General features: G+C 43.6%; 1 protein-coding gene across 8 annotated transcripts in view; it reads left to right on the forward strand.

Moving 5' to 3' along the window:
• Positions 1–27,506, forward strand: part of LOC120504263 (LIM domain containing preferred translocation partner in lipoma) — a 336,133-nt gene that overhangs the window by 184,983 nt on the left and 123,644 nt on the right. For all 8 annotated transcript variants that reach the window (XM_039713605.1, XM_039713608.1, XM_039713606.1 and 5 more), the window contains one exon: positions 21,490–22,164. In XM_039713605.1, the coding sequence (XP_039569539.1) occupies positions 21,490–22,164 (675 nt within the window). The remainder of the gene's footprint in view (positions 1–21,489; positions 22,165–27,506) is intronic.

Genomic DNA, 27,506 nt, shown 5'->3' on the forward strand with positions numbered 1-27,506 from the left:
TAGATTATATGCTGTTAATTTAATTTCAGGTTCTATGCAGAGAAGAAATTGTTGAGTGTACTTTAGTGATTTATACTGTGATTTGATCAGTGTGTTAGTAGTCTGGCAGATCTTAACTTCCAGAAACATCTAAGAGTTCAATACATTAGAGATGAATAAGCTGTGTACATGAAAATGTGTGCTTTTATTCCTAAAGCTAAATTAAAGCTTGAGCCCTTTTGGGCTGAATTAGCCAGCACTTCTCCAGCTCTTTTTCTGTCTTTCAAAACTCTTCTGTGCTACCAGTATGATTCTAATGTGCTCTGCATTATTTTTCTGCTTTAACATGAAGACCTGGAGAGACAGTGAAAGCTCTGTATAGAGTGTATTGTACAGTGAGGGAGGGAGCCCAACAAAGCTAATTATACAGACACTCCCACTCTATTACCCTTTAGAGAAATTGAGCCTAACATTCTGCTCTGAAGCTTGTTAAACTATTCTTTTTGGGTGCAAAGAGCTTATTGAGGGAATGAAATAGCTACACTGTGTAATCAGAATGGGAATTGGAGCAGATCATTATATTTACTCATTTGATTAGCCATAAAATAGCTACTGAAGTCCCCATTTTAAATCTGCTTAGCAATTGTGCAGCAGGGCAAACTGGGTCTTTTAATTAGAAAAGAAAAGAGATTGCAGTATTTTTTAATAAGTAATAAATACATAAACACACACACATTGTGATCCTGTTTATGTAAATAACCTCTTCCCTGTGGGTGTTCTTGCCTCCTAATTGTTCAGGGTCTGTCTGCTTCCAGCTGCAAAGAAAAAGGGAATGCCACATCTACACTGGAAAGCACAATATCTGGGACTTAAAACCCAGCTAGAGAGTTAGATTACCCATTAGGGTAAAACTGCTGTAGGAGGGATAGGTAACCCCAGAAGCAGATGGCATAGAAAAGCAGAGGGTGATTGATTAGTGGAGAGACTTTAGGTAAGGTTGTGCAAAGATCTGTCTGGAGCAGTTTAGGTAGGGTCAGTCCTGCTGTAAGGGAGAGGACTGAGCTGAACAGACTCCTAAGGTCCCATTCAACCTGTAAGATTTATTTAAGAGAGGTCATTCTGCATCATCAGGGGTTGCCTAGAGGGATCCTGTTCCTGAGAGAGCTGGGGGGGCTCAGGCAGGGGCAGTGCACGGCCCCACCAGGCACCTGAGACCAGCAGGTCCTGAGCTGCCTTGCAGGCACTGCCTGCCTTCGTGCACAGCCACAGCCAGGGATGCCCTGCTGTCTCTCTAAGAAAATTCAGTGCCCAGCCATGGCCATAAAGGCTTGGAAAGGAGCCATTACTGAAGGTTTTATTTTCTGGCTTCCTTTGCTATCTGAGGAACTTGCAAATAAGAGAAGATGTTCCAAAGGCAGCGAGCTCTGTAGCCACTGGTTTCTCTTTTCAGGATGGGCACAGTCTTAATATTTCTTAAGTACCAAATATTCTTTTAGGATATTTCTGAGCTGTGAAAGTATTTAATCTCTTTATTTATTTAATTTGGTTTTAAGACAACCAAAGCTTGGTTACAGAGAGCAGACTTGTTTTTAAAATGCATTGGACTATGTGGAGAGCTGACCATTGGTAAGCATGTATTATGGTGCTGTACTTTTGTGGATCACTGAAAAGTCATGTTCTTAATGACAATAACAAAATCATTCTGTTGATGTTGCCTGTGGATGACAAGATCTTTGAGCAGCAGGAGGTGGCACAGTAGAGCATTACCATTACAGTTTTAAGGGATGAAATAAGTATTTGGCCTAGGGGCTCATGTTTTTGGGGGGACATATTCTCCAATATTTCCTTTTTTCTAATTCATTTAAATAAATAGTCCATAGGTTAGAACCCACTTACAAAAGCCCAGAAATCCTACTGTGTTGAGAAATCATGTCCAGAGTTGCTCAGAGCAATCCCTCCCAGATGTGCTTTGGGCGCATAAAAGGCCACACCTCAGGGGAAGAAATGCCAGCACTGGCTGTTCTGCAGGTGCCAAGAGAGTTACTCTGGCATTTTTCCACAACACTAAATTTTATAAGCAGGACATTGGGCAGGCCAAAAAAAAAAAAAAAAAAAAAAAGGCGCCAGTGGTAGGCCCAGAATACCATTAACTGGAACTTGCTGGCCAAGAGAACAAGCACCTAGCTATAAAGAGGTTAGAAGTGCACTGTAAATTTTAGTGAATGCCTGATTCTCTTTTAAATGTGTCTGGGACACCTGCAGTGAGCTGGGGCTGTTCTGCATTGCCCTGCATCACTACAACCACGTCAGAACCCACTTGACTGTCAGGAGGAGAAGGAGAAAAGGGAGATTGCGTGGTTGAATTTTCACTTGATTGTGGCAGAAGGGCTTTCTCTGAAGTTCTGCACACCTGTAGCTGCCACTGAAATTAATGAAAAATTTGATGTTGATGCCAATTCTTCTCATTTTTATTCCATCCACCAGCCTGCTCATATCCTTTCTGTGCCACAGAGGTGAAGAGAGCCCTAGTCTAAGTCTCACCAGCACAGTATATGCAGAAAAACCGGCCAAGTGAGGATCCTGGAGGAACATTTTTAATGTTACATCTCCTTTTGGATACATGCCTTTCCCAACCGAGCGGCTGCTCTGCGCCCGGGGAAGTGGGGCTTGTGTTTAGAGACGTCTGTGAATTGCGGTTGTTGACTGGATCAAGCTGTCACTGTGTCACTTAAATGTTACAATCTCTCAAGCTGTCATGATGACTTTTAAATCGAAGCAAAGGTGATGGCTTCCTTCTCACATCAACAGCCGCGCCATTTCCAGAGCTGTGCGTTCTGGCATTCCATCGCCTGCCTTCTGCTTTGAGGACTTTCATCCCCCCAGCCTCTTTCCTGGGGTGTTTGTGTCTCACCTGTGTGAGTCTGCTGTGAGGGCACAGTTAGATCAGGACACACACTCCATGCTTTCAGTAAGCTGGGTGTTTCCAGCCAAGAACGTAACTTTCCATAGTAATTTGGTGCTATTTGCATAGGATTCTCTCTCTTCCAGGGAAAAGTGTGCTCCTGTAATCTGATCTAAAAGGGCTCCTAAAGGAATTATTTAGCTATTTCTCTGGAAGTGTGTAATAAATTTCCCGGGAGGACTGGTGTTCTTCTGCATGGTGGAGGAGTGAGAAAGTATTGAGTGAGATTTCCCAAGAGATGAGCCTGAATGTGTCTTTTCCGTAGATATATCTGCTATTATTGCTCATTGAAGGGACGTGCTGCAGTTTAAAGAAGTAGCTTTGACTTTGCTGGGGTTCTGCCAATTCAGAAAGGGCTTTCTCTTCTGAAAAGCTGATCTCACTTATGTTTGAGTCCAAACACTTGGGTACCTCCACTCAGTGAAGAAGTGCTGGGTTGAGCTGCTGAGATGGTCTCACGTAGGTGGAAAGAGCTGCCCTCAGGAATGAACACACACAGAATGCTTTTAGTCTGTGAAATGTAGGCAAGGGCACAGCTATTTCTGTACATGTCCCATTGTATATATTGGGAAATCTCTCTGGATTTTTTCCAAAGACTGTGTGAACTACATTTTGGCATTTACAAAGCAAGTCTGATGCATGTGTTCATGTGACAGGCAGTGGGAATTCATTGCACTTCTGATAAATCCATCAAAAGTTGTTGGTGTCATGGCAATCCCTTAAGATGCTGCCTTGACTGGAGTGATACCCACCAGGAGCCTGATGGACCTGACATTATGGTGTGCACTCCTGATCCAGTTGGAGCAATTGGTGCTTTCAGGTGAAGCATTTTAGCTGAGGACATGGTGACTTGCAGTAAGGGCAGGCAAAATGCCTGAGATGCTGTGGAAGCTGAGCACTTACATGCTCGTGGTTTTGCTCATAGTTGCTGAGATTTTGGGTAAGAGGAAAAGAAAATCATATCTTGAATGCTATGGGAAATTTGGTCTTTGGCGTCTGAATAGGAAAATGTTTGGCATTCAGCATCCACAGGGAACTTGGTACTCAATCAGGCAAAGAGCTAGAGGAGCTGAAGAGTATGACCTTCTGTCCATTTTAAGGCATGGTCACTGCCTTTTAGTCCACTGAGGCTAGCATTTTCCAAGGAATGTTCTTTCCCAGGCTAAGCTGGGAGGTGAGTAGGCTGCTGGTTTTGCAGAGCTGGGTGAATGCAGGAAGCCCCAGAGGCCCATTTTAACCCTACTGCAAAGGACCAGGTCACCTCCACTTCTGAACTGACAACACTGCAGCTGAATTTCTCCCTAGCCTTTGGAATGCCCAGTCTTGGGTCACCTCCAGTTTTGGCAGAGCAGGAGATGGTGTGGAAATGCTCCCCCCTGGCAGGGACATGCAGTGACTGGATTCACCATTGCAGTCAGCTCTTGGTCCAAGCACTCCATTGATGTAATTAATGCTGCATAGGGGGGAGCAGCCACTTCCCTGAAGCTCTTTGCAGGAGCTTTGGAATCTGCCTGTGCACTGTTTCTGTCAGTGTGTCCCTCTGCCATTCAGGGTTGGAGGAATGACTAAGTAGTGCTGACGACATCAGTTGTTGGCCTGTATTAATTATTTCCGCGGGTTCTATTTACTTGCGTGTTCCCTATGGGAATGTTGTGCATACAGATCACAGCAGCACTTAATTTTATTGCAGTGAGCGGCTGAGGCTGGGGAAGGGGAGGGGTGAGAGGAGAGAAAGGGTCGTGTATGCGTCAGCCCTGTCAGGCTTTTCCTTCTGTTTCATTTGTGCTGAGGTTTTTATTATCATTAAGCCGATTGTATCTGTGGCACAAAGGGCTGAGTTACCTCGGTAACCACACTAGCTGGGATGGTAATCCATTTATAGCATCACTGCTCAGGTCTGATTAAATTAGCATGCTGATGACGTAAATGCTTGGCTGGGTGATGCTGATGAGGCTGCTCCTAATAGGAACTCTCGCCCTTACATTTATTCTCATTTATTTCATGAGACCCCTGCAGGAAATGTACAGAAATAAGGCTACAGATGATTGACTCTTGTTTTCAGAACAACTTGTGCTGCTAGCAACAGACAGTGCTTGATCTGAATGCAGACGGCAGCCTGCACATTTTGCCTTGTTTCTTCCCGCTGCAGAATTCCCCACACAGCCCTGCCGAGGCAGAGCCCTGCTCTCCAGCCCTGCTTGCCATCTGCCACAGCAGCAGCGGGAGCAGCTCCTCTGGCTGATGGGTTATTTCCAGACACTGCTACAAAAGAAATAAAAAAGGTAATAATAAAAGAAAAGGAACACCCTGGTTCTTTACTCCCCTCTTGTGAGATTCCTGCAAACACAGGCATCCTTTTACTCACTCCAAACAAGCCAGTTATTTATGTCTGAATTCTCAGCGTCGAACAATACCGTTCAGTGCTCACATGTGGATCAAATGCTTTCAGCATCTTCTGTCCAGCCCCTTGAGGGAAAACACTGACAACTGCATGATCACATCGCTGTCCATGTTGTTTGATGAAGTGGTGAGAACAAGAGGACTGAGAGTTGCTGAAACTCCTTGTTTCCCTTCCCAGTCCTGCCTCTGATTTAGTGGATAAGGAGTCTTTGGGCAAGCAGCTTCCTAGTAGTCTAGTTGGGGCTCCCAGGACTTCAGTTTTTCATCTGTAAAAAGAGAATTTAAAGGGATGCTTTTTCTTTTTTTCTTTTCTGCAAGAAGCATGGGAGTGATTAAGTGTTTAAATTCTGAAAGTACTTGGAGATCCTCAGGTGGAAACTCTGAGGTTCTGAAAAATTTGCTATTTTAATTGTCAGATTTGATTTATCCAGTTGGCATAGAAGGATTTAAAAGGAATTTTTGAACAAAAGCAGTTTTGGGATGGAGGACTAAAAATGCAATAAATTTTAAGTAGCAATAAATAGTTTGGCATTTGCCCTGGAGTATGAGCAGATGTGGTTGCACAGAAACCACTGGACTACACCTGCTTTCAGTCGGATTTGGACATGGAAATCTGTTATTTGTGAAATAATGAGCATGGTTTTGAGACACAAATGTGAATATGCCCATACTGCCATTTTCTGGGCCGACAAATTCTTACCTGGTGCTCACAGGGCTTTTCCTTGGTAACACTGGGATAAAGGTCGTTGGGTATATGGGAGCCCTCTGCCACACCTTTCCCATGCTGTGGTTGCTCTCTTTGAGAAGTATTTGGTGCTTGAAGGACCCTGTCCAGAATCTGAAGCTCTACAAAGATGAGGGGCACTGCATTTGTCCCTGGCAGTGCTTCACCCGCCTGGCAGCCCGCTGAGCCGGAGCATCCCGACACTGCTGCATTTTCTCCGTGCTCCTGTGCAGTGATAGGGAGCAGCTGAGCTGGGGATGTTCCTGCTCATTCCTTGGACTGTGTGGGACACGTGTGCTCTGCCAGCACCATGTTGAGAGCTCGGCTCTGCTCCCCAGCCTCCTGCCAGAGCAGGTGCACTCTATTAATGAATGCATTTTGAAGAGTTTGATTCCACCTCTGGCTCAGTTCAAGGCATCCTGCTGTCAAGAAGTCCTGCACCCATGGCCTGGGATGCCTTACCCTGGGACTTCTCTTTAAATTTAAACTTCTGTGGTTAATTCAATTAACTTACTATTTTCGGTGTAAAAAATGTGAAAGTCAGCAGCAGCAGCATGTTCAGGAGGGGCTGTGGGTACTCCTTAGCTAGACTCTGCTTCCTCCAGAAGTTACAGGCATGGACAGCATTTTCCTCATTTATTTCCTGAATAACCTCATTCTACTCCTGGTAGAATGAGCTGCTCCAAGGGGTACAGACTCATGGCCTCCCACCCACCACATGCAGTGGTGGAAGCTCTCAGAGGAAATGTCCAGCACTCAGCAAGAGGAGCCCCAGACTGTACTGAGGCTTGGGAAGTCATCCAGCAGCATCTCTGCTCAATAAGTAAATAATCAGCCCTCTTTTGATTGCCACCCTTTGGTTAATTAACCTGTGTGCTGGGGCTGACAAGAGTGCAGAGGGAGGAGATGGCTGTGTCTGTTCCAGCAGCATTCACAAGCTGACTGCCTATATTTTGGCATCAACCATTTTGGCATCAAACCATTCCTGTTCATTTCAGGGACATCACAAGAGCTTAGCTCTGGAGGTCTGAGCCCCTCTTTTTCAGCTTTTTATTTTCCCAAAGATTTATCCAAAATAAGAATATTTTGGTCTGAAGGGTCTGCCCCTGATTTGGTTGGCTGAAGGAGAAGTTACTTGGGCTCTAACAAGCTCAAGTCAGACAAGGACCACAGGGCAGGAGGGGAAGTCCCACTGAAATTCCCCTCCCTTCCCCACGGGTTTCTGTGATTTTTGGCATGAGTGCATTGCCTTAAGAGTGCCTGGAAATTTTCATTATAGGTGAGCAAAATTTCAACTCATTTGTCTACCAAATTAGAGCAAGCAGGAGATGAACAGTAATAAAATTCCTGTTTGTTGAAACAAACCCATTCTTGCTCATTTGGAGAAAAAGAAAAGCCTCTCGTGTTTGCATGTGTTTGGATTTTGATGTTGCTTTAGCCTGGCCCCTCTCTTTTCTGAAGTCCTTGGGATATTTGTATCTTATTCCAGGGGAGGAATCTGTTGGCAGAATTTGTTTTAACACCATAAGGATTTATTTTTTTAAGGGGTGTAGCAAGAATTGGGGTTTTTTAACTATTTTTATTATTCCAAAATAAGGTTTGCTGCTTATTATCTTACAAGCTTTTATCTGCTGCTGAGTCATGGAAGTGAGAGAATGTGTAGGCGTCTTAGCATAAGAGAGAGTAATACTGTCATTTACATTTACAGACAGTTATGCTTTCCAGAAAACTTTTTTTGTGGGTTACAAAAGTGATTAATCTGCTGTTGAAGCTGTCAAAAGAGGTTTTCTGTTTAAGAATTTTTTGAAAGAGAGAAAAATCTGTTTCTACTTATAGGAAATAATAAGGTAGAAATTGAAATTTTTAAAAAAAAACATACTGAAAGAACAGACAAGAAAATGTTCCCTTTCCTAATTATATTTTCCCTTTTCTTTTTATGTATCTATCCATCTGTCTATCAGCCTATATATCTATTCTTCTGTCTCATGGAAAAGTCATGTGGACTTTGATGCAAAGCTAAATATAGTAGAATTACGGCCAAGTTCAGTATTATCAATTCCAGCTGTTAAAAATATCAGGATCAGTCTGAAATAATTTTTGTTTTCTCTTTAAAGAAAACTTATTTCAGTTTCTTTTTAGTTTTCCATCAGGCTCTTTAGTTTTTACGTTTTAAGCTTTTTCTGCACTCTTGAAAACTGCATATTTTTAAAAATGAAGTCCAGAGCCCTCTGAAGTCCAGAGTTAAATATTTCTTTGCAGTAATAGTAGGATAAACTGTTTATTTTCTTTCCCTCTATCCTTTTTTTTAGTTTTTTTTCTTCTGCCATATTTTTTTTTCCTAATTGCTATTTGGTTTTTCTATTATTATGAAAAAAATGAATTAATTACAGCTGAGACAAATCCTTTCCTCCTTAGGACATATTCTCAGTGGTGAGAACTGTAGTGCTGTTGGAAGGCTAAAGAGAGTTCACCAGTTGCAACCAAATTTGTGTAGACCATTGACAACAATGCCATGAGCAGCTGTGATTCTTGTTTGTTGTACCCATTCCTGAGGACAAGCTGGACATGAACTGTTTTAGCCTGGAAGTTGAGTGCTTTTGGCCCTAACAAAGTAGGCAGGGATGTTTTCAAGTGATCTTCTGGCACAGTAGGGGTGGGAGTATAAAAACTTGCTCTACTTTCAGTGTAGTTTATCCCATTATGAAGAGTGTGATATGCCCAGCAAAATCTCTTTGGGGGCTCCAGAGGAGCTGACACTGTGGTGACAGCAAGGCAGTAAAGCAGGGTGCTGTGCTGTGAGCTGGAGCTGTCACAGGTAGCCTTGGGCAGAGAGAAGGAGCACTCATCATCATGCCAGAGGACAGTCTGTGGGGCAGAAGGATGTCCCTCCGTGTCCCACCTAGCTGAAACACTCAGCCCAACCCCAAAAGGACTTTTGAGAAGGTCATGTGGGGACAGGACAAGGGGGAATGGCTTTAAACTGGAAGAGAGCAGGTTTAGATGAAATATAAGGAAGAAATTCTTCCCTGAGTGTGGTGAGGCACTGGCACAGGTTGCCCAGAGAAGCTGTGGCTGTCTCATCCCTGAAGTGTTCAAGCCCAGGGCTTTGAGCAACCTGGGGTAGCGTTGCCCAATGGGAGGCAACAAACCTGCCCATGGAAGGGGTTTGGAACTGGATGGATGTTCAGGTCCAACCCAAACACTCCTATGACCATGTAATCAATGCCATGTCTGCTCACTTGCCTTGGTTAGAAGTGTTGTTTTCAACATCTCCCTTATCCCTGCTCCGGGTAAAGTCTCTGCTCTCCTCATCATCCCCCATTCCTCACAGCTGCCCTTTTTCCCTCCCCAACCATAGTAGCTTCAACCATGATCCTTTAACCTTCAGCAGAAAATTATTTGTGCCATGTAAGAGGAATATTGATTTTTACATCACATGGCCCATGAGGCATCAGAAATTACATTTTTTCCCGTAAGTGTGGCTTATCTCTAGCTTTTAGGAAAAAAATTAGCTTTGGGCCCTGTGAGATTTCCTGTTCAGGGTGAATGGGTTCTGCATTTAGACCTTTTCACTGGAAAGCCACGCGCTGCAGCTGGACTTCTAAATTAAAGGGGGAAGGGAATTAACCTGGCTTAACCTAAGTTTTGACAATTCCATTGAGAGGCCAGTGACTCATTTAGAGAATTCATCGAGTCCACAAGGGTTAGAATGATACTTCTGAAAGCTTATAGAATGTCATTGCTTTGTGTTTCAACAATTGGGTCCTGCAGTGAATTTTTGTGGGTTGTTATGGAAAAAAGATTTATTGATGACTTGTGATGCCAAGATGTTTTTCTGTGCATAATTTTTTTTCTTAAAATACAAATACATCATAAACCACAAAAGAGAGAAAAAAGAGAAAAGGGCACATTACAAACTAGAAATTAAATATGATTTAATCCCATGGTAAATTCAGACCTAGATCTGAATTCTCCTCACTCCCCTCAAGTTCAAGTCTGGAGCCTAATTTGACCTGTGACAAACAAGAATTAAAGCCACAAAACTCCATTTTGGATCCAAATTTTGTTTCAGTTTTTGGGCATGCACTGCTGAGTTTTGGAGAGCTTTGAACCCTTGTTAAAAACATTGTTGAAGCCAAGCTCTCAGATTTAAAATTAATACTCCCCAGTCCCAAAGGTTTTTAACATTTAGTACTCCTGCTTCAGAGCTGGAAAGTCACTGTTTCAAATGCTGGAGTTAAAAATGTCAAAATTAGTTAGACTGCAAGTCACAGTAGCCATCAGTATGCATTTATACATCCACCACAAGGAAAGAAGTGAGGAGAGAGGGAGGCTATGTCTTTTTGTTTGGAATTAGCACACTTGGGTTCAGTTCCTCGTGCAGAAGGGTTTGTGGCTGGGTGCACAGGTCAGGAGCACAGCTGGAAGTGCTGCTGCTGGGACAGGCTGAGCTGAATCCTTCGAGGTGCCGAGGCTTAGTCCAGTGCAAGCTGTATTTAATCTTGATTAGAAATTTCATTTGCTTTCATTCAGGCTGCAGCAGGATGTATTGCCAAGATCTCTAGTGTGTTGAGTTTTGGGGAAAGCTGGACAATTAATACCTGGAGAAGGTCAGATTGGTAAGATTCATTACTGGTTTGCATAGAAACCTCCGCTGTGTTCCCCGTGGGGAGACAAACCCAGTGAATTCAGAGGCAGTAGAAGGTCAAATCCAGATCTGCAGCAGCCAGGATGTTTGGAGTAAATCTGCTGGAGTCAATAGACACACGTGAGCTGGCACCACTGTCCCTGAGATCAGAATCTGGCTTGATATAAAGCACTTTAAAAAAACGTAATTCAGTCACTGAGGGGTGTGGAAGAGTATTTTAGTTGTAAGCTGTGACTGTGATAACCCAGTCAGCAAGCCATGGAGCAAATGTTTTGGGATGTTATTTTGGTCCAAGAGCAATGTAAGTGGGGAAAAATTACAAATCATAACTTAATTGGGCTCATTAGGTCATCAGTGATGAAGTTTAGGAGTTGGTTTTTTTTGTTCCTAAAACTCACTGAGCAGAATGGAGCGTGGCAAAGGAGAAAGCCTAGTCTTAAACTGGAATATGGTATTTAGCTGTATCAAAAATGTTGACTTTTTTTGCAAACTATATAACCTAGTCAGCAGTATCAGTCATTGAAAGCACAGCTCTTGCATTCTGGTTAAGAATGAAGAGAAGGGTTTTGTTTGTTCTTTCATATTTTTGTGGGTTTTTTATATTAAAGCTTACAATGGCTATTTGTGGTCTTGTTTCCTCAGGGCATATTTAGGAAAACTGGATTAATTTATAATGCCATTTGCAACAGAACGAAGCCTGATGAGGCAATGGATTTGACATTCCTTTACACAGGCTTTTTACAGTGATACTCTTGTGATTCTAAATTTTTATCAGTGAGTTATTTGAGTAAACATTTTATTTACCATACAGTTAATGTAATTATATGTTCTATGAGAAGAGGAAAATAGTGCAGAAACAGTGATTACTCTGAGTTAACACTTGAATTTAAAAATAATCTTAACTTTCTGTATTGTTTCATACCCAAGTATTTCTGTGGTACAGATGGCTTTTTTGCTTGTGCTATAAATTAATGCTCTCTCTTTCACTCTTTCTCGTTGGTTATAGTACTGCCCTGGTGTTTTGACTGGAAGTGCTGCAGGGGGTTTCTTTGTATCTTGGTGTATGTATTTATATACCTGGAGACTAATTTTAAAAGCTACAGCAGGTGGAAGAAAACCTTTCCAATCAGATTTCTCAGCATCGTGCTTGGAGTGTGTGATGCTGTGGAAAGATTAAGGTATTTCGGGCAGTGCTGATAACCCAGGCAGACGGATAAATGAGGGAATGTTCCACTCCACTTCCCAGAAGGAGCCATCTGGGAAAACTGTTAAATTTGACCTGTTGCTGGAGCTCATCAGCCTTTTGGAAAGGTGTACACGGAACCTAATAGGAAAATAACCTCTCTATCACATATGCCTGTCTTTTATGGGGTTTTTTTTTTGTTTGTTTGGTTGGGTTTTTTGTTCGACTTTTTTTTTTTTTTGTGTGGCTATACAGTTTTTTCCTGATGCTAACCTCTCAACTTATTAACTTGAACCATTTTGTAGCCCACTAAAAATACTGGCAGATGACAGTGGGTTCTGGACCTCAAGTGAACCATAAGAAAGCAGATGTTGTATGAACGCAGAATTGTTCACTGATGCTTCTGCACTGTTATTTGCACAGGCTTTAAAATGTGGGGAAAAGAAGAATGAAAACACATGGTTTTCACAGGAAATAGAGACAATACTAACATTTGAAAATGTTTATGCCCTCTGGTAGGAAAATGTTTTAAATCTGGTTTAATAGAGTTTTGGAATTTGAAAAGATAAATAGGTTATAAATGCAATGCAGCAAATAAATGGAATCGTAAACAAATAAGTAACACAAAGTAAACCAAGTACTGTCTGGGTGCATATGTATTTCCTATTATTTTATGTGTGCATATGTACACTTTTTTAGTGTTCTCTAGAATTAATAAAGGAAGAAAGCTTGTATACTCTATAAACACTCTAAAATTCCTTTGCAATTTAGTAGGAAATGAGAAGTTTTTATAGCGGTTTTGGATTATTCTTTGTGTCTGTTGTTCAAGATACAATAGAAAATGATAACTTTTCCATATAAATTGTAGAAGACTTCTCCAGAAGACTTCATGTATGTGGAATTTTGGCCTGTCACTCACATGTGCAGACCTCTTCCCTCACTCGTGCATCTTCAATTATACCTTCTTAAACCACTTTTTTAATCATGATGCGCATCCATGGATAGTGGTATAACCCTCAAACCTGCCCATATTTGTCATGCGCAGGAACTTCTTTTCCATTACGAATAGCAAGTTATAAAAGGAAGGAAAAAAAGTCTGTGGGTGCTGTAATTATGATACTTTAAGTTTTACTAGCTTAGTAATAGCAAAAGTCATAAAAATACTTTGCTTACCCAAAGTTCTTATTTATAGGGGGTGGGGGCTTCCCCATTGTCAGGCTTAGCAATATTTGCCTAAATTAAACAAGGGAATTTGTTCAGCCCATTAGAAGGACCCACTTTGGTGAATGGAAATGTTTTGGACATTCCTGCATTGCTAAGACTTAGAGGAGGTGTTCCTCAAGGAGCTGTTTCAATGCTTGATGCACATGCTGACTTGTCTTCACATGGTGCAGTGCTGGTTTTTTTGTGGTCTTTGCTTCTGGGATTGTCCTCAGTAGTTCTGCCTTTTGGTGTGGCCAAAGGGATGTGGTGCCTTTTTACAGCTCTTTATGTAATTTACTGCTAAGTCCATGTGCCACTGATTACATCTGTGCTGGGGGGTGCCATTGCATGGTTCTCAGGTCCTGATGGGTGCAAATAATGTCATTTTAGTGGTAAGAGTAGGAAATTACAGAAATATCCCAAGATGAATTCAGAAAATGTTTAACTTCTCTTGACTGGCATCTTCTGTAACTTTTTGACAGTTACGTCTCATGCTGTTATCTGATATTCTTGTAGATAAAGTTGCTACTGCATTTGAAGTGGTCAAGTTGAATTGCTTAAGTAGAAGAGTTTAAATAATAACTAACCCTTTCAATGAATTAAGCTAGAATTATGGACCTTGACTGTCCACCAGCGCTAAAAGTATTTAGGTCAATTGTTTGCACATCTTTTAAAGTCTCTCAGAGAGTCCTTCTCATAAATACCAGATGATCAGTCATCAGAAAAGGAAAAGCAAATAAAAAGCTCAGAGTAGCCATCGTAGTGATAGTACTAGGTAAACAAAAAAGTAAATATGAAACTGAGAAGGAAATTCTTCCCTGGCATAACACTGTTGTGTTTTGGAGACCAAATTTTTCAGATGTGTTCAGGCTCTTTGAAATTAATGGAGTGTTGCAAAGTGGAAACCCAGATTGCCTAGAACACTTGACACCCGCACTGAAAGCTGAACCAAGGTGTGTGTCTGTAACTGCACGCATCAGTTGTGGAAGGCTGTTTTCCATGATAAAATATTGGAGGTCAGCTCTTAGCACCTTTTCTTCTGTGCATCATCTCCCACAGTTTCAGGCTGGGCCATCACAAGGAGTACAAAGAGGTTATGGGCAGAAGCATTAACAACTATGTTGACTCCTTTTCCACCTGTGGCAGCAGCTGAAAAACAGATCAAACCTCAGAAGCAGTTGTGTTCTTGTAACACTTTATGGCATTCACAAGGTATTCTCTTCATTTGAGAACCAGAGATGAACACTTTATTAGATTTCTCCTCTTCTTCTTTTGGTGTAATGCCTGGGAGCAGTCTGTTTGAATACCTTGATAGCTTCTGGTGATCAAATTGAATCTCACATCTGCAAATCTGAGTGTAGCTGCTGATCCATGCACAGCCCATACATCCGTGACACTCGCTTGTCAGCTGTAAACTAGAAATGAGAGAATGATGAAAGTGTAAAGAAAAACTTCATCTGATTATAAACGTGTTTTGGCTGAGGGGTTTAAGGTTTGGACCAGACTTCAAAACTTTGGATTGGGTTCTAAGGACATTTTGACACTTAAAAGAAATCTGTGTTAGCAGCTAAGCTGTGTGCACGGCATAGCAGCAGTGCAGAGTTGTAGAGATGTGGCCTCAGTGTGCTTGGATTGTCTGGACCTTATAAAGAAGGCCAGGGAATGCTGTATATTGAAAATGCATCAGGTGTGCTAAATGGGAGCAGTTCTTCCACTCAGGATCTCGGACATGAAGCAGCCCAGCTGGAGCTCTACCAGGACTCCAGGCATCTGCAAGTCCCAAATGGGAGGCCAGATTTCTCATTTTCACCCAGATGTTATTTCAGACAGAAAAAGGTTCAGACAGGTTCAGGGGAACTTGGCCATACATTATCACTGGGCAAAGCAGCTTGTTCAAATACAGAATCTGAAGTCAGCAGGAGGTAGAGGTGTCTGCACATCAGGAAACCCCCTAAAATCCCTGTTCACATTTTCAGGTACCTAAAGACCAAGGTTTCAAAGCAGAGTATTTTATTTTTCTCAGGGGTTATCTTTCCCATACTGAGTGGGAGCTGAGGTTTGCTACCTCAGCCAGAAGGGAGGCCCAGCCCAGATGCTGCTCCTGGAAAAGCAGCAGCTCCAATTCCAGCAGGAACCTCTGTTCAGCACAGAGGTGGAAGAGGAGGTGGGGAAAGGTGTCCCATTCATGTCAGCCCCCTTCATACACTAGAAATAAACTTGCAACACAACCTCTTGGTCATGCCTTGGCTACAGCTTGCAGCAGGATCCTGGCAGATTGTCTGAGCTGCTGGCACTCAGTAATCCCTTTGGTGTGCTGCTGTAGCTGAGCTTGAGTGGCAGGGCACTTAATGCAGGGAAAAGGGATCTCTGCTTCTTACAGTCACATCAAAATTACCTGCTTATTGTGGAATTTGTCTCCACTAACTTGTGCTGTCTAAATATTCAGTGACTTGTCTTGCCTGTTTTTATGCTTCTTATACAGTCAGCAGAGAGAAGTAGATTCCCCCAGTGGATGATTCATCTCCCCTCTTTTAGGCTTCAATATTAGAATGGAATAAATGACCATGTGGAGGTACATTTCAGAGAGAGAGAGATTTAAGCACCTTCAGCTAGCCAAGGTGAATGCCCATCACTGGTGACAGGAAAAGCCAAGTTGATTTTTCACCATTTGCTGCCCTTCCCACCCAGGCCTCCAACTTCCACCACCTTTGAGTGCTACATAAAGGATTTCAGGTGGCCTGAGCTGGCTCTGTGTTTCAGCCCAGCTTGTGTCAGTGGACCATGCAGGAGAGGGGCTGAGTTAGGAGGAGAGATGCTGCAGTGGCCCGTTGAACTGGCAGCCCCCTGAGGACGCCGCATCTTGGGTTCAGCCCACTGGTAGTTGCCAGGTTTCTGCCTTTCGAGGAAGAAGAGTTGTTTCATTCCTATCCTGGAGTAATTAGTGACTGAAATGCCCAAAAAAGGCAGCCCCAGCTAGAGCCGTGGTTCTCAACCTCTGCTCTGCAAACCCTGGGGGTCCATGGATCACTCCTAAGGTAACTAAGAAGAATTCAATGAAAGGTAACTGAAAAACCCGTGTTTATTGTCAGTAGATTAACTTTCTCCATAAAGGAGCTTGTCTCTTCTGAGAAACATTTGGCGGCTGCTGAGCATAAAGGTTGAAAATCACTGAGCTGGAGTAATGTACCTTTGTATGTAATAATTTGACAGCTAAAGGGCTAAAGCTATTCAACTGTACCTTTATGAAGAAATGTCTGGAGAATTGAATAGAATGTGATAAACTTTGTATTGGCATTTTTGATTCAGTCTCTGAAACTTGAGTAACTGAAGGGATTCTATAAAATTAATTCTACAAATGTGCAAACTAAAAGAATGAAGTCCTTTTCATATGGATTCCAGCTGGTCATATAGAATCATGCTCATGCTGTAGACTGTGATTGTTCTGTACTCTTTTTAACATTTAACCCTGACAAATGGCAAAGAATTATAGGTTAATTTCTGTAGAACAACAGGATTCATCTCTAGTAGCTATGCAATGACTTTTTAGCTGTAGATGTACATTGAATTTAATTTAAGATTTATGTAAATAATTTCTATAGGGTGAAGAATCAAAAATACTTGGGATTTTGGTTTTCCCATCAGGGTAGCTTTGAATCCAGACGCCCAGCTTTGACAGTCAGATCCATTGGACAGTGTGGCTTTATCACAATGCCATAGACTTTCCCCATGGTGGTTGGTACAAGAAACTCCTGAAAATGTTTATAAACCTCCTCTGCATTTAAAGAGACAAGGCAGGATTTGCCAAGCAAGACGATTCCACTCATGGTTATACATGGTAAACTTTTTTAGAAGTGTTTTGGGGTTTTTTTCCTCCCACATTTGATTGAGTTTTACTTGATTTTGTCAGTATTGGTTCACCTTTACTTGAACTGCTGGATAATTCATTTGTAGAAGAGGCAGTACATTTAGGTACTTCCATCTGTGTTTAAACAAGGCTCTTGTGCTTTCCCATTTAGAAAAAAAAGATTTTGTATTATAATGCTTGTGGTAGATGAGGTTCTGAATTTAACTCCTTCCTACTCTAGTTTCTCTCAACGGCTCTATATTATCAACACCTGGGGTTTCTAGTTTACTCTCTTTGCAAATATGAATTTGCAAGAAGGGGTTGATGGTAAGTAGCGTGGTTTTAATTTGCACTTGCGAAGTGTGTCAGACAGTTTCATCAGGGCATGGCGAGCAGAGGAAAGCCTGTCTTCCTCTGAAAACAGCCCTCAGAGGATGTCAGAGAGTGTGTTTGACTGCGATAATCACTTGCAAATGCAGCATGGTTTTGAAATGAGCTGTCCAGGAGCTGCTGGAGAAAGGGATGCCTGAGCTCCTATGAATTCACTCTTTGTCTTTCTCCTTTTTCTTTCTCCTGTTTCTACTTGTTTTCATGTTTCTGAGCAGTCACTTTGATGTGCTTTTGGATGAGTCTGCCTGGTTGTGTTGGTGGAAGTTCTATGGATTCACTTGGATGAAACATTTGTGACAGCCGTCTCTTTTGTTAGACTGCACTCAGTGATACAGATAACCCCTTCCAGCCTTCTGCTCTATCTACCTGGCACCTTTACAGCTTCATCCATCCCTCCTATCCTAGTGCCTTCCAGACAGCTGTTGAAATCTCTCTTCATCTCTTTTGTTAGACTGTACTCAGTGATATAGATAACCCCTTCCAGCCTTCTGGTTATTGCTCTATCTGGCACCTTTACAGCCTCATCCATCCCTCCTATCCTAGTGCCTTCCAGACAGCTGTTGAAATCTCTCTTCTGCTGGTATCTGAGTACCCTTTTCTTGTCCTTCCACACATTCCTGTCTTCAGAGCAGGAATCTTGTCCTTAGTTACTGTTCGCTTATAAAGTTTTTTTCTTAATCCATTAGTAATGTTAAGGTTTAAGCCAGGGGTGACATTTGAGTGCATGGCTGGACTGTGGCCACCCTTCTCTCACTCAGGCAAAAGGGCAGAGGATTTATGGTGATACTTCACCTGTGCCCTTGCACAAGAGCTACAACCAACTTGTGTCCTCATAAATCATCAATGTTCCAGTAGTGTTAAATTCCCTGTAGCCTGTCCCATTTCTCTACTACACCACATCAGCTATGCTTACTCCTCCCCCCATAAACCCCAGCTTTCATCACACACTTGCCCAGTGCCCTCAGAGGAATTCAGAATGAGTCACGCAGGGTGCCTCTGGGGACTCCTACTGATGCAAACTTCCTCCTCCTCAAGGCAGCCTGTGGTTTGATGCCACAATGCGACCAGTACTCGTTAGCTTGGGCCTTTGCTGTGGTGTTGATAGCAAAGTTTGGGTTCTGCTCCCCCAAATTGCCACCTTCCTTCACTGGATTCTGATGCAGGAGGGGATACTTGCAGCTCATCCTCTTTGTAGTGTCAAACACAGGAGCTGCTCGGTACCGGTCCACAGATTGTGAGGGTTTGGGGTTTTTTTTGGAAGAAGGGTTTATCACTCATTCTTAGTTGTATTCCTGTCCAGGCAGGAGACTGGCATCAGTGAAGTGTTATGTGGATGTTTATATGTGTTATGTGGGTGTTTATATGTAAGATTGAAGCCCCCCAGTTCTTGAGATAGGATCAGAAGAGCTTTAGTAGCATCTGTCATGACCTGCTTCCAGAGTCTGCATTCAGAAATGCAGAATGTGATGAACAGGGCTCACTTATGTTGTTTTGGTTTGGTCTTTTCCCCTCCCCCAGACAGGCCATTGCCTTTATAACATTATCTACCTTCTACCTCTTCACATGGAAAAGAAAAATGCTTTTCTGGTGGTAATTACACGGTGCTGCATTGTGGACCTTTCATCCCATTACAGTAAGTGGACAAACTACTATAATTTACAAGAATGAAATAGGTGAGGAAATGGGAAAGTTTCTGGTACTCCCAGGCATAAATGCCAGCCTGACATGGGAGAACAATTCTGACAGAAAGCAAGTTTTCTTGCTATCAGTGAGTGCTGGTGCAGTTGTTTTCTGATGCAGGAATGGAGGAGTGCCAGCTTCCCTTCAGGTGTTTCAGAAGTACAAGAATCAGACAGTATTAATGGAGGGCTACAGACCCTTAACCTGTCTCTGCCCTTGCAGTTCAACTGAGACATGTTTCAGCTCTTCCTTGCTCCCAGTTTGAAAATCTCTTCTGTCTGTCTATGTGCTGCCTTGTCATGGATCTGTTAGCAAGGTCAGGCTGTGAATACATTGAGATGTTTTTCCTCCAGCAGAAGTTTGCTGCCTTATTATTCCCCACTTCTGAATGCACACCTTTCACACCTCTCAGAACAGACTGATGCTCTTACTTGCCTGGGGTTTTTTGCTGATTTATAGTGTTTCCTTGTGGGAGGTTTGCCCTGAAGGTGTGATTGCAGGAGTAAGGTCTTTACCAGTGCATCAGCAAAAAAGTATTTGCACATCACCAGGGAAGAGCTGCCAGTTGGGTGGTAGAGCTTCCTTATCCCTTGGGTAGTCTTGCTTGTAGGCTGTGCAGTAGAAATTTTCAGTGGCTTGCACTTATCTTTTTTTTTTCTTTGTGCGAGGTGGTTACCAAATGTTGGGGGCCACAGCCACCCTGTACAGAGGATGGGTTTGGAACCCTTGGAGGCTCAAGGTAGCTGAAGTTCCCCCAGCCCCCCCGGGTGGTTTGGCAGCAATTAATTGCCGCCACCTGCTGACCAGGCACAGGATTTCTCTGGCCCCAGTACAGCTTGTGCAGGTCCCCAAGAGTGCTCACCATGCCCTCCCCACCAAGAGGGTGGTGGAGCAGTAGGTGGAGGTCAGGGTGCCTGCATAAACAGGAACACCTGGCGACAAATACAGGTCATTTAAAGATGTCACATGCCTTAGAGTGCACATAAGCATGGGTAAAGGCTGAGCTGGTCTGCCTTTGGGCTGCCGTGAACTTGTAGATTATCAAGCAGATCATGGATGAGATCAAATCTGGTACAGGAAGTTTGAATGAGATATAACCTCATATAACTATGGTGTTAAGTGCTGTAAAACTGCATGTCTTCACTTTAATGCATTTCTCCATAGAAGGCATACAATTCAGGTATTCTTTTAGAATAAAGGAAAACAGAGAAGCAAGAAATTATGCCTAATCCTAAACTCTAGAAATTCAAGTTTACTCTTCTCTGATGTAGTGAAAAGACATAAAGAATGTTGGTGAGTTTTCCTTAGAAACTTTCACATTGTTAGCTCTTTAAGTAAGATATCTTTTCACACTGGTGTTTTTGAACATTTAAATGTGAGGTAAGCCAGACAAACAAGTACACTAGACTGAAGGATGTACAATGCCTGTTAGACAGCGTCAGTGCAACAAAGCCTCATTCCATGGCCAGACTGCAGGAAGCGACAGCATTTGCTGTGATCCTCTTCCCTGGCTGCCCCAGCATTGCTGTGCCTGGGGCACTGGTTACATGGCTGCCATGGTAGGAGCTGATTTCTGAAGCTCTTGGAAATCCTGACCCACTTTTCTGCCCTTTAATGAAGCATGTGTAGCATTTAACTTTTCTGGGGTCACTCCAGGTATTCAACCAGTACAGCCAGGGTAGGGACACCTCAGTGACTTGCTTTGATCAGAGTTCATTCTTACGGCCTGGGACCTGCTTGCAGACTATCCCAATCTGCTGCCTCCTGCACAGTTAAAGGAGTTCCTGTATTGGGGAGAACCCTACAGGTGCTCTAGGGACCCAGGGAATTTCATGTCTCCATAGAGACTATAATCTCATTTTCTCTCTTTTTCAAAACAGACTCATTTTCACAGGAATGCATGGGGTTTTCCCTAATTATCCTCTGGCGAGTCTCCCTTTTTTTTTGCATGTATCATTTTTTAATTTGTTTGTTTGCTTGGAGGCGGAGGAGAAGCCTCCAAGGAGAGATGAAATGCCGTGCACGGCAGTTCTGCTCTGCTGCCGTCCCTGTTCTGTCAGAGCAGGGGAAGGTTGCTATAATAACCATTCTGTAACGTGTGGCTCTAGGTTATTCTTACTTTTCTGAGCAGTTTGAGTTGCTGCACAGATGTTTCTGTAAACCCCCATTTCCACCCTCGTTGCTCGACCCGGTGCCCAAGTGGCCTCTCCTGCTGACACTGTGTCTCTCTCCTCGCTCTCCAGGGCTCTGGGACCTCAAGCAGCTCCGCTGCCACCACTCCATCCGTGTCCACTCCTGTCACTGGCCACAAGCGGATGATCATCCCCAACCAGCCTCCCCTCACCGCCACCAAGAAATCCACTGCCAAGGGCCCGGGGCAGCCAGCGCCCATCCCGGTCACTCCCGTTGGCACCCTGAAGCCGCAGCCGGTGCCGGCCTCCTACGCCACGGCCTCCACTCCGATCTTGCTCTCCAGGGTTCTGGGACCTCAAGCAGCTCCGCTGCCACCACTCCATCCGTGTCCACTCCTGTCACTGGCCACAAGCGGATGATCATCCCCAACCAGCCTCCCCTCACCGCCACCAAGAAATCCACTGCCAAGGGCCCGGGGCAGCCAGCGCCCATCCCGGTCACTCCCGTTGGCACCCTGAAGCCGCAGCCGGTGCCGGCCTCCTACGCCACGGCCTCCACTCCGAGCCGCCCGGCCTTCAACGTGCAGGTGAGGACGGCGCAGCCCAGCCCGCACTACCAACCGCCCAGCCAGCAGCCCGGGCACTACGGCAGCCTGGGGCCCAGCCAGCCCTATGCCCCCGTGCCGTCCCGCCAGCCCGCTGGCCCTCAGTACGGAGCGCCGCAGCCCCAGGGGCCCGGCTATGGCTACGGGCCTCCGCCCGGCCGGCCCGCCGAGCCGGCCTACGGATACGCGCCGCCACAGGGCCGCTACCAGGACCCCTACTACGGGGGGTACGGCGGCAGGAACGGCTCCGAGGCGCCCTACATGCCGCAGAGCTCCTGGAAGGCCGAGCCGTCATATCCTGCGAGTAATGCCATGGGCCAGGCTCCCCCTGGGCTCTACCAGCCACAGGGCACGAAGAAGACCTACATCACTGACCCGGTGCTGGCCCCGCAGCCGCCCGCCATGCAGCAGAAGGTAAGAGATGCCAGTGGTCACTGATATTCCTGGGAGAGCCACATGGATGAATGTGGCCTGGGACACTCCCTGAAAGGTGGTGGGGGTTAAGATGGTGCTATCAGAGGTGTGGGGCACATCTCCCTCGGTATGGCTTTTTAAAGGCTGGAAATAGGGAGCTCTTATCTGCTTTGAAAAGAGCCTCTGCAGGGGCTTAGAAAAACTGTCAGCTTCAAGTAGTGAGATGGTGTCACATGTGGAAGCATGGTGTCAGCCCATGGGAGGGAGGGAAGCTTTGTCCCTGTGACATGCTGTTGCTCAAGGAGCATCCTGGCCATGCCTCTGTAAGGCATCACTCAACAGGAGACTTTTCTTCTGGGCACTCCCAGGATGAAGTGAGAGGCTGGGTGTGAGCTGCTTCATGTACTTGTGGACATCCCTGGTTCAACAATTAATCCTCCCTGTCCTCAGGCAGATGGGAGGTACACGAGAGGCTGGTTTTGATTGTGGTTCAGAGTGATTGCGGAGGTTGTCCTCTGGTGTGTGGCTGTTCAAAGATCACTTATCACTGAAACCACATGGAAATGAGTCCCCACAGAGCTCGGCTCTGGTTTTCCTCTCCAATGTTGATACACCGGGCGGCCCCCATCCACTTCAACAAGTGCCTGGACCGCATTAAGTGAAGTCAGTTTGAAATAGAAAGTTAAAGTGGGTCTGCCTTGTTTCTCTGCCCAAGCTGATTCCGCCTGGCTTTCGTCACTTCTGCTCGTGACCATCTCTAATGTGGCTCTGGGAGGTCTTTTAGCTTTGTGGGGCCCTCATTGTCTGTGATAAGCTGAGGTTCCACAAAGGGTGAGGTAGGGAGGCAGTGATGCTGTTGCTGCCCAGGCCCACCTTGGCATGTCTGAGCACATCCATGCTCTTGAGTTTATGGGTGCTCACAGGGAAAGGGGAAAAAGTTTCACATAACAGAAAGCCTGTCCCTTTGTCATCTCCTGCTCTAACAGCACACAGATGGTCTTCCCTGAATTCCAGGTTTCCTGACAGTGGGAACTTTGAAAGGCAAAGATGTTTCTCAAGGCATTTTAGAGAGGGCAAGAAATTACAGAAGCCCTTGAAATATTATCTATGAGCAGCTAAGAAACTGCTTTTTCTCTTTTCTTCCCCTCCCCTTCAAAGAACCTTTGAAGCAGGGAGAGAAGCAATAAACTCTCAGCTCTGCAGGTACTTGGTACAGAGCTTAGATTGAAAAGTAGTGAAAGACACAAAATTTGCACATAGGTTTAACTGGTGTAAATGGTTGTGGTTCCAGTGGAGTCACTGAGGAAATGCTGAGGTATAGCAGATCCATATTTAGACTTTTATAGATACAAGTAGTCTTATATATATAAAAAATTTGAAAACTGTAGTTCAGTCAGCATCTCTATGGAAACGCAAATCATCTCAAACCACAAACAGCACAAGCCTGTTAGTCTCATTTGCATTACAAAGCTGGAGGGACAATTTAATTTAGCTCAAGTCGGGGGTTTCATGTATGCCTATATATATTTGTATATACATGTTGGTGTGTGTGCACGTGGCATTTGCAAATACACAGACAGAAATACTTCATAAGTATCTCTATAAAAAATAATTTCAGTTCTTCTGCAGAACAGACTGTCATCTGCTTGATGATAAACCCCTCCAGAAACTTTCTTTCTATTCCAACCTGCTAAATAGCTGTTTCTTACCTATTTCACTTTTGAGCTTACAAATGTTCTGTAACATATTGGTGGCAGGCTTTGCTTTTAAAGCAGTGTTGTCCGGCCTTACCACGTGCTGTTCTCTTCCTTTGCACAATAACTCATTCATAAAATTGACTTAAGGAATTATTTTATTTAAAAGGGAAAAAAAAAGCTGTGTTAGAGCCAGATATCTGTTAGAAAGAATTGCCACTGTAATTTGACTTGACTATTGTATAAATTTTAACATCTTTTCCAACACACACACACCAAATGATTCTGCATTTGGTTGTGTTTGCCTTTTCAAGGTTGATTTGAGACCTTTCAGTTAAGGAAACAGAAAGGGTAAGAGGCATTAATACATATCACATAAAATGTAAGATGACCTTTAGGAATTTTTCTTCTTGCAAGGAAATGGTTCAAAAATATCAAACAATTTTTAAATGTATTCAGAAAAGTGCATGCCTAATCTTGAACACAGTTTGTGTACAAATTTTTAAGGATGTTGTAGCAAATCCATCTCATGGATAGAATAGAACCATAAAAGTTCATGGTTCTTAATTCTAACATATACCATGATCCATCACTGTGAGAGACAAAATCTTTCATTAAATTTGTTTCACGTTTTTAAAGGGTAAAAAAAAAGGTTTATATTTGGCATTCTGGCTAGGAAGAGGTTCATGACACTGGCTCTGTGTTTTTTGCTGTGTACTAATCATGTTGAAGTTGCTGCTGATCCAAAATAAATCTGGATTGGTATGGGAACAGCAAATAATCTGTACTGGTTCTTAAAGCTTGCTGAAAACAATGAGTTTTCACACACAATTCCACACTGCATTCTGTCCTTGGGCTACTTATGGGGTGAGAGTCATGCATGTGAAGCCTCTGGGCATTTTAGTCTTTTGCAGCACCATGTCTAGCACTAGTGCCCAAGTCCTAGTTAGGAAATGATCTGGTGGAGTGCATGTCCTCATTTAAACCTTCATGTACTTCAACAGCCAAAAAAACCTCAGGAGCTTTCTCTTCTGGATGGTAGGTGGTGGGGACTTCTGTAGGAGCAGCAGCAGAGTTCTCATGAGACCATTTGGCTTCTCTCATGCTCTTGCTGTGCCTGCTCAGACCAAGTCAAAATCTGAAGCCTCTCTCTTAACTTCTCCTCTCCCAAAGGGCAGAGGGCACAATGCCAGGGTGGCTCATTAGGCATGCTCATTTCTGGCACCAGCATGTCCATAGCAGACATATGACAAAACCAGTTTCTGATGTGGAGTATTCCCAGGACTTTGCCCTGTGGCCAAAGCAGGACTGGTAAATTCCCACCACCGACCAGCTCATCTATCACCAAATGTTTCTGTGCTGGACTGGTTAAGACACCAAAAACCCCTGTTGAGTTCTCATATCTCCAAAGAGTTTTAGGTCCTTGAACTGGTTTTGGTCATGTTTGAGCATTTTTGAGGCACTGTCATATGTCCCAAGTAGATTTGTGGACCTTTTAGGGACCTCATGTGTCTCCTGGTGTATTTGAGGTGTGGCTCTGGGAGATCTGTTCTTCCTAGATCCCAGCTATTCTCCTAATTCTAATCATGGGCTCTGGGAAGCACATTCCTTCCTAAAGGGACCTTTCATGTTTTCAACATCTAGACCAGGTACCACTGAAGCCATGTGAGACAGCTTTGTGACTCTGTTCCAGAATGGTGGAAATCTTAACAAAAACATTGATCTCTTAAGAGCAATTTAACAATTTGATGAGGACAGAAGTGTCTCGTAGCTCTGATTTGGTACGGCATCCAAATCCACGTTTCTTTGCTGCAGATTTTGCTGGGAGGAGAAAGGGAGCAATGTCCCTTTGGTAGCAGTGTCTGTTCTCCCAGACATGGCACAAGTGCCCAAGTTCCTTGACCTGGCCAGCCACGGGTTGCAGTATCCCCATTCACACCTGTAGAGGCATCAGTTCATATGGAGCATGGCCTCCTCTTCAGACAGCCCTTCAGTTCTGCACACCTTTCCAGGTGAGCACCATGAAAAGTGGGGAGATAGCTGTAAACCAGGAGGATTTAATGAGGCAGCTCATGGTTGTGGTTTAGGTGGTGGTGGCTGCTCATGACTAGCAGACCTCAGCCACCACGTGGTTTCCGCGCTGCTGGAGGTGATTTTTTTGCCGCCTGCTGCACCCACCCCTGACATGGTCTCATGCAGCTTGCAGTGCCCAAAAGGGACTGTGATGGCTCTCTGTTTTCTCGTTTTACACAGCTTTTGTCAGTTTTTCCATTGATTTAATACCTGTGATGGAGACATTGGCTTGGAAGTTTCATCTTTGCCTCAGAAACATCTGCTCACCAGTGCCCTTCACTATGACTGATGCACTTCTCTTGCACTGGTTTAATAATTTTTACAGTCTGCTATCACTCACATAAAGGAGATACCTCCGGCACTTGTGTTTGAGCTGAGACTAATTCTCTTGCTGTTTGCTGTTAATTTAGTGACTAGAAACTTTTCCTTCTCTGCAGATGAATAAAAGCAGTCTGCCAGATTCCCTCCTGCTGTCACAGGGATATATTCCTTCCCTAGTGTTGCTTTTGACTTGTGGAGAAAGGCAGGCAGCTTGCTTTGCATTGCTTGCCTCCCCCAAAGTGTCTTCTCACCCAAAATTTTAAGCTTTCACCTAAGTGTCTTCACAAAAGTCATGTATCAAAAATTTTCAATGGATGGAATTTGGAGACAGTGTAAAATGATGATTGAAGTTTGGTTTTCTGTCAGTGTGGGACAGTGGCTTCCCATAGTTTTAATATGCTCAAATAAAGCAAACCAAAATAAAATTAAAAAGGGTGATTTAAAATATTCTACTTTGGCATTTAATGAATTAAAAAAAACTGAAAGCCAATGTAAAATGAAATAGAATGTGAAATTCTGAAATTCAGAGTTGAATCTGCGAGTTCAGTGTGACATTTCAAAATTTCGAGACGAATATGCAGTTCCTTTCTACCCTGAGAATAGCAACAAATGTCAAAATGTTGACATTCTTCACAAAACAGTAATTCAGAGTTCTAACCAGCACTAGCTGTATATCAGCTGCTGACTCTGTCATTGCTTCTGGGTGGATTAAATTAAATACTGTTGCTTCTGTTAAAATGAGGAGGAGGGGAAAGAAGGCAGTTGTGTCTAACAATAAGATGAGAAGTTCAGGACTTGCGGTACTGAGCCATTGAGAGTGATGTTTTCCTCTTCAAGTTATTATAAATCTCTGCATGAAAATCATTGGGGTTTTTTCAGGTGAATAAGTGCTGGCAAGAAATGCAAAGAAGTGTTTTCAGAATGGTGTCCTTATCCTGACTGCAGGAATATGACACAGTCTGGTTTATACCCTAGACTTATGAAAGAGCCCAGTTTTTGGCTCAAAATGTGTTTAACATGTTCATTTGAGAACTTTACTCTTTGTTCTTTGTATTATATTTTTATTATTTAAGCACTCTATATACTAGCAGGAACCAGCTGATGACAGGGTAATTAATCAGTTTTTTCTCTTAGGCATCATATATTTGAATTGTTTTCCTGAAATAGTGAAACAAAGAGTTGCCAAACAATTACCTTGAAGTTAAAGATAACAGGGAGCCTGCAGTTACAGGAGTAAGTCAGGTCAGCATATAC

This window comes from Passer montanus, unplaced genomic scaffold, assembly GCF_014805655.1.
Source record: "Passer montanus isolate IOZ18808 unplaced genomic scaffold, ASM1480565v1 scaffold29, whole genome shotgun sequence".
Classification (NCBI taxonomy): Eukaryota; Metazoa; Chordata; class Aves; order Passeriformes; family Passeridae; genus Passer; species Passer montanus.